Here is a 7,883-nt window from a genome sequence, read left to right as displayed (position 1 = left end):
GCAGGACGTGGTGCTTGGGGCAGGAAGAGGAGCTGGTATCTGCTTAGAGTAGCAGAGCTGCTCTAGGGTGTCTAACCTGCGGTGTAGAGACAGTAGCTGTAGAGCCGATGAGAGCTGCTTCTGGGTGGATAAGCCAGTCTTCCATGTTGCTTGAAGACTGGGAGCGTGATCAGTTTCTCCTCCATCCTGTGTGAGTGCGAATCTCCGGGGGTCACCATTTGTGGGGTATGAGATTGTTTGGTTCACACTCAGGATGGGATGGAGAAAGGAAACTCACAATGTGCTCTCTATATACATGTTGTATTGGATGTACAATGCAGCTTGGTGCTGGGAAGGCAGCATGGTTACAAGCGTGATGTAGAGAGAGCTGGTTGGTGAGGACGCTCAGAGAAGGACAGCTTGTGGGTCTCCATGCTCGCCAGCGGGAGAGAGGACCGCCAGGCAGGCGGAGGAGGAGCGAGGAAAGGCCGCCAGGCAGGCGGAGGTGTTGCTGGCTGGTTGGTGTAGGTAGAAGGAGAGGCAGATCACCACGAGGTCAGGTCTTAAATAGCGGGGGTAGGCGTGGCTTAGCAGTTGACCCCCGCTCCGTGGTGTATGGCGGCGCTGGTTGACCTAGACCACGAGGCATACACTGGGGAATTGGTGGGGTCGGCTAGGCAGCGACAAACAGCGTTTGTAGGGGAGAATTCCACTACACTAGCCAGTGTCCATCTGTAATCCAATTCATACAGAGATGTGTCAAGTGGACGAGGGTAGGACAAAAACTACCTTAACCTTACCTAAAGCTAATTTAAGTAAATTTAACCTTATGCCATTGTAACCTAACCTAGGCGGTGGTAAGGTTAGGAAGGTTTGAACTACAGGAATTTACGTGTATGTAATATTGTAATTTTATCGTCGATGGAGAAATCTCAAGTCGCCAGTGTTAGGAGAAAATAATTCCCATGTTAAATAAAATGTTCAAGTGCGTAGTATAACTTAAAACTACAGAACAATGAGTAAAATAGATTATTTCTCATCGTTTTCTTTTGAACATAAAATAACGTTATATTAATGATTCAAAAATAAAGTATCAAGTTCATTCTGTCGGCTAGATTAACACTAATTACTTCAATTGGAAATGAAGCTGAATACCAATGACCAATTAGCCAACACCTAAAAGATGTACACAGCACAAGAAAACGAAACACTCGCTTCACTGCCAACTTGGCAAATGACAGCTCCAGGAAATGCTTATCTCCTCGTCTCGCTCGTATACAAACAGAAAATGAGAATTTAAATCAACAAGAGTAATTTCAAAGCACTTTTGTAGGCTTCTTATGTATTTATTGAAAAATTAAATGAAATATATTTGATTTCATAAGACATTTCTTTCGATATTACCGACTCATGGAAGTTTGTAAACTGTGATCTAATGCCAGATGACTGTATGATGAAACTTGTGGCACAGTCAAGGTGCAGGTTTATCGTTCCTTGCATCTTAAAAGACATGTACTTAACCTAGAAAATTGTAGACAAACTTTATGGGTACATCGGAATGACTGAGCTAGTAGTTTACGTCATGGCGTACCATTACCAGATATTCCTTGCAATGGTGTTACTGTAGTCGTAAAAGCAGTCTCACCTGTGTTGGAGTTCAGTGTCCCGTAAACACTCGCTATCGACGTTCGCACTATGGAGTAGCGAGGATTCTGGCTTTCATCACTTTCCGAAGTCTTTGTTGCCATTATTCTAATAATTTCCTAAACACAAATTACACTATAACAAGAGACAAGGTTTCACCAGTGTTAGCAGCAGTACAGTGCCCTCGTCTCCGCAAATTGTTTACAACCAAGATTGCGAGCTTTTGAGGTACATGTGCCAATATAACACAATAAGGGTCTGGATCCCTGGACTCTACTGCAAAAAGAAAACTTGCTATGGGTAATATGTGCTGTTTGGGAAGCTGTAACGATCTAAATGGCACAGAATACTTGATCGAACAGATGCCCGGGGTACTGTATAGTAGCCCGGTGGGTTTGTTTCGGCCTTACTGGACCAAAGACTATATACTCAAGATAGGAATGAGTGTAAAATAGTCGGTAATAATACTAACTGAAACCTCAAGGCACAGTGACGTCATTTTATGTAGTCCAGAATTAGGATGGCGCTGCAGTCGTACTTATGTGACGTCACGTTGTCGTCTGCATGTTTTCAAAATCTTGGACTACAGCTAAGAATAGCCATTTTATAATCAGTAAAATTATTGATGACACCTTTATATTTCAGTTTAAATTTGTTGTCATAGATACTAAGAAATTCTTCATTTTATTAAAGAAAAAAAATTGATACTTTTTGGATACTATTCAGAAGATTATGGAACGTTTTGATTTTTCACACTGGCAGCACTGAAGCCAAGACTTCTGGACGCGCAATTCAACACGCCGGGTAGATCGCACCTCTGCGTTATTTGCAAGAGGAGAAAGGATACACATCTATACTTTCATTTTCATCGGTTTCCAAAGGACAGAGATAGGCAACTTAATATTTAATCTCTTGTGAGTTACAGTGAAAATATGCAATTATATATTGAAATACATTTCAAATCAGAGGCAGCAGCTTCATCAGTCACTCCCACTCACTTGATATGAATTTGACAGGAGTCGCAGATGCCATTGACATTCCCAGAATATGCGTGAAGAACTGTGAGGAATTGCACAAAAGTTATCGAGTGTGTTTTTTCCCTTCATAATATATATATATATATATATATATATATATATATATATATATATATATATATATATATATATATATATATATATATATATATATATATATATATACACTAATGTTACTCTGATATTAACTGGCAGCTCTCAAGAGTGGAACGTTGTCAGTACTAAATGCATTAAATAAAGAAAGCGCTCATATAAACTAATGTACAGTCAACATTGACAGAAGTAGGTCCACGACTCACTTCTCTTTATCTTTCAGAAATCGAAAGAAAGGTTTCTGTTCCAAGGAGTTGCTAGATAAATTTATTGCTGCACAGTATTGGGGCCCCATAGCAGCTGCTATAAAGAAATGCACAAAACAAAAGAAAATAGTGATTTCACCAAATTTTTCGTCTTCCTTTATGCCTTTCCTAATTATTTAGTTTACTTCCCAGCCGCTTGACGGCGCTACTTTGGGTGGTGAGCGCGTTCGCCCACGGAAGTGGGCTATCCTTCTATAATATTAGAACCCTTGGCGTTATGTAACTGTAAAGTCATTTCCGGTTGAGTCAACACCAAGGAATGCCCTGGTCAACACCAATGCTTTTCACAGCAGTGCTTAAGTCGAATTTTACTTGGTGAACGCGTTAAGTAGTGTGTTTTATTTACTTAAAATGCAGATCATTATAGTCATAGATAATCTGCACATTGTAGCATAATAGTGGAGTTTGTGTGTGCCATTTGGCATAATAATATATAATAGTGTGAAACCTTAGTGAGTGGTGTGATAAACAGCGAGTGGTAAGCTCAGAATCTGATATTTATTCTCTTCATTAAAATCAAAATAGTACTACCAACTTACATGCTGTAGTGAACCTGTCTTTTTTTTTTTTTTTTAGGAATTGCAGTACAAAACAAAATAGTAAATGTTAACCAGCCATTCAGCCATCGTGTAATACTTGTAATATATTCTTTACAGGTTGAACATGAGCTGTTCCGTTCTTCATCACGTGGAGATGTGCGTGAAGGAGGAAAACAATTTACTGCGTCTTTTAACACACGGATTTGGATTCCATGTGTTCGGCCGCCGTGTGACCCCCTGTGCCTCTACATGGGCTCTCAGGAGCGGCACCTCTGTGTTCACCGTCATCAAGAGAAACCGTCTCGTAGGCTGTGGGAGGTATCAAAGTTATGGTTTTGCTGCTGAAAACAATGCTGAAGATAAAGTTTCCAGTAAGAATAAACAAAGTTCACCTAAGGGTTCGAGTTTGCAGATGATGACTACTAGTAGCAATGAAAACGTGACAACCAGATCCCACTGTGGAAGTCCAAGTGGAGATAAACTGAATCTTGATGGAGATAAAAGTAGTCGGTTATACTCCACAGAAAATTCACAAAACCTTTCTAAACTTGTTTGTTGTAAGGATGCTTCCCTAGAAAAAAGACTTAATGAATATAATGAGCACTGGACTGTGTTTTGCTGCAGAGATGGAGTTATCCATTCATTTGACTCTGTGTTTAACATAGCCTTAGTGGTGAAAGATGTGGACAGTGTAACAGAGAGAGTTAGGTCACGTGGAGGACAGGTACTCAGAGAGCCAGCCAATATATCAGATATGTTTGGTCAAGTCAGGTACTCCATCGTGACTTCTTGCTGTGGTAATATCGTCCACACTTTGATAGATAAAAAAAATTATGAAGGTGATTTTTTACCAGGATATGAAGCTATAAAGGAGTGTAATGGAAATGCATGGGTTGACACATCAATAACAAATGGAGACCGGAAGCAACTTTCTGTCAACTGTACTGTACCCGTAAATAAATCTGATTTTCCACCAGTTTTGCAGAATAACTATGGATCCAATGAAATTTTCGAACAAACACTTTTAAACACCGCTGACTCTACATGCTATCTTCAAGGTGACATCGAACTACCTACAGCTGCTCCGATCTGCACCCACATTGACCATGTCACCTATGTCTGTGAAGCTGGAGAAAGTAATGATTTAATTGACTGGTATGAACACTGCTTTGGAATGAAGAGATTTATGATTAATAGGCGAGTACAGTATTTACTGACCTACTTTTACTAATACTGTGCAATAGTTTCACTTAAAAAAGCTCATTTTCGGAATAACTTACGTTATTAGTGAAAACTGTGAACCCCATACACATAACCATGTTAGGGAGACAAGGCCCTGCTTTACCGCAATTCAAAATAATTTCACCACTGACTATTAATTTTTGATGATTATAAATCACTCAAGCGAGAGTAATCTATGAACTAATTCAACGGAACACCCTGGTCGGTGTAAGTAAATAACAACATCTAGGAATGTAAGTTACTTCTCGTAGCCTCATGTGTACTGTACATTCTTTTTAACTTTTGGTAAATAAACAATTCTAATTTTAGGAGATAAATTTTTCCACATTATGCCGAAAACAAAGTTTCTGACTTACTAGTAACTTGAGCGGGTTGTTCAAATTCACTTCTTTTGTCAACTCGTCCGAGCTATTTAGTACATAAGCATTTAAGCTACTTAATAATCTTGTATTTTATATAAAGAACATTTACAGGTATATTTAATTTCATTCTACAGAACTATATTTACATTAGGCACGTTGCTTTTCTTCACCATAAGTGTACAGTAAACTTATTACAATACAGTGATATCTCCGTTAGCCGGAACAATTGGTGCAGAGCACTTCTGGGAAAGAGAGATTTCCAGGTAACAGAGGATTCTCTCAAGGCTGGAAAAAAATCCCTCATCCCCGTAATTTTCCGTAATTTTCCGGGTAACAGAAAAATTTTCTTAGAAGTTCTAGAATTACCCATTACTGTACGTCTTCTCTCGGACCCAGAAAAATATCCCTGATCCCAGCAATTTTCCGGTTAATGGAAAAATTTTCTCAGAAGTTCCAGAAATTGTCCATTACATCATCTCTCGAACCTGGAAAAATATCCCCATCCCCGGAATTTTCCGGGTATTGGGAAAATTTTCTCAAAACTTTCTGGAAAATGTGCCCCTCGGAAAATCTTTCCCAAAGCCATAATTTACCGGAAAATTTAGGCTTTGGGAACGATTTTCAGAGAAAATTTCAATTCCGGCTATCGGAGAGTTCCAGGTTTGAGGGATTCCGTCTAACGGAGATATTACCGTATTTGCTAAACGGCCTCAAAGTGTAAAAATTGAGGGTTTATGTTATGTAAATTATGCTCTCAAGTAATATGTTATATAACTACTCGTGTCTGTTATGGCTTATGAATTCTTAACTCTTGCCTTTAGGTTGATGATTATTATATTCACCCCATGTGTCTATCTTATAGACAAAATATTTCAGAAATGAATCAACAAACTTTGAAAGCATTGTGACAACACCAAGTGTGAGCTCATTCAAGACCAGACTTGACCAATACTGGTGCAGGTTCAGATGTATTCTGGAGCCAGATATACATTTACCTTTATCCTCTTCACCACTGATCGGCTCGTTAGCCGCTTGGACGATCGGTCATGTCTCTGTTATGCACTGTTGGCAAGTACTGGACATGCACTGGCTCCTGAGTGTATCTGAACCTGCTCTAGTGCTCCTCAAGTCTGGTCTAAAAGAGCTCACACTCGGTCCCATCACTACACTCTGGCAGGTTGTTCTAAGAGTTCACAATTCTCACTCCGAAAAAGTTACCCCTCACAGTTTTCTGGGCTTGCGGCTTCTTCAACATTGAGCCGTGATTCATTTGTGGGGCGAGCGTCCGCCAGTATGTTCATTACTTGCTAACAGTGTGTAACAGCGACATGATCGAACGCTCAAGTGGCTAACGAGCTGATCAGTGTTCAAAAGGATAAAAGTAAAAGTAATTTTTTTTTTTTTTTTTGCTTTTCAGACAGAAAAGGTCAGAGCAAAACTCTCTACAAGAAGAGCTAGTGATCAAGTAACCCCTTTCTTAACCAAATTATTATTCAGTACTGTACAGTGTTAGAAGAAAATATTGATTTTTCACTTTCCATGTTAGTTGTTTTTCCTTATCTAACGTTCTCTTTGAACAGTGAGGAGACTGAGGAGGCTGGATTTGTTTTGGGTGGAAATATTGGGTTGCGCATCAAGGCCCTAGAATACTGGAGATGTGCTGAGAAAGGGTTGGCTGCTCCCAATGCCTCCATCAATGACTCTTCGCTAAAAGTTGTAATTGGTGAGCCTCTACCAGATGTCAGTAAGTATGACAATTTACAATTTTAGGTTTTGTACAGTACTATATGGTATGAGACCAGGTTAATTAATTATATTTTGTCAAGGGATATTTTGAAGCTCGGTACTGTTCCTGATTCCACGGCTTGAGCTGGTAGACTGTTACATAAGTCTACCACCCTCTGTGAAGAAATGCTTCCTCATGTTAGTTCTGAACTTCTGCATGATAACTTGGCGAGCTTGTAGTTATGTCCCCGTGTGTTGATGGTGCATGACATCACAAAAAATGGCCAGGGTTCACATTTTCTCTCCCTTTCAAGATTTTTAACGTTTCAGTGAGATCTGCTCTATTGCACACCCGCTAAAAATTATTCGGCACCCGTGTCATATTGTATCACGCCGCAAGGGTGCCGAATATTTTTTATTGGGTTTACAACTTATTGGCACACATCAGGATGGCCTCTCTGGCCGGTCTGTACTGTACACCCACTAAAAAATTATTTGGCACCCTTACGGCGTGATACAATATGACACGGGTGCCGAATAATTTTTTAGTGGGTGTATCTTGTCTGAAAGGTTGTTAGTTCTAAGGCCCTCAGTCTGCTTGGGTAATAGATGATTTAGTTTTGGAATTACTTTGGCTCACTCTACTGTATGTTGCACCCTTTTTATGGATATTAGATCTTTCTGGAGGTAGGTTTCCATGCCTGTATACAGTTGTAATCCAGACAACTACAACGTACCTGATTTTTCTACAGTTGAAGAAGCAAAATGCTTTTTACAAAATAAGTTTGATTGTTCCTTATCGGACAGGCTGACCCATGATTATTATTGTGTTGACCCTTCTGACCAGAAGCAGGTTGACCCCAATGTCATTAGCTATCACCTCCCAGAGGAGTGAGTTGATAAGTGTTGACCCTGACCTTACTGTCAGATCTCAGTAAGGGGAGGGGATGTTGGGCCCAGCAAGACCTTGTCTGTTTCTTTGATGATGACCGAGTT

The 7,883-nt window shown here is 39.8% G+C and overlaps 1 protein-coding gene across 1 annotated transcript; it reads left to right on the top strand.

The window, feature by feature from the left end:
* Window positions 1-206: 206 nt before the first annotated feature.
* On the top strand, window positions 207-7,876 carry LOC121878607. The gene is made up of 3 exons (XM_042384942.1): window positions 207-225; window positions 3,676-4,755; window positions 6,743-7,876. The coding sequence occupies exons 2-3, from the start codon at window positions 3,683-3,685 to the stop codon at window positions 6,930-6,932; spliced, it is 1,263 nt and encodes a 420-aa protein (XP_042240876.1). The 5' UTR covers window positions 207-225; window positions 3,676-3,682; the 3' UTR covers window positions 6,933-7,876.
* The last annotated feature ends 7 nt before the right edge of the window (window positions 7,877-7,883 follow it).

This window comes from Homarus americanus, unplaced genomic scaffold (genome assembly GCF_018991925.1).
Source record: "Homarus americanus isolate GMGI-L3 unplaced genomic scaffold, GMGI_Hamer_2.0 scaffold59446, whole genome shotgun sequence".
Taxonomy (NCBI): domain Eukaryota; kingdom Metazoa; phylum Arthropoda; class Malacostraca; order Decapoda; family Nephropidae; genus Homarus; species Homarus americanus.
Note: the sequence above shows the minus strand (reverse complement) of the source record. Positions and strands in the feature narration are given on the sequence as shown.

What these genes read in the sequence shown, in the direction of transcription:
- LOC121878607 (XM_042384942.1), top strand. Translation starts at nt 3,683, where the DNA reads ATGAGCTGTTCCGTTCTTCATCACGTGGAGATGTGCGTGAAGGAGGAA. An exon ending in AAGAGATTTATGATTAATAG is followed by an intron (nt 4,756 to 6,742) that starts GCGAGTACAGTA and finishes CTCTTTGAACAG; the next exon opens with TGAGGAGACTGAGGAGGCTG.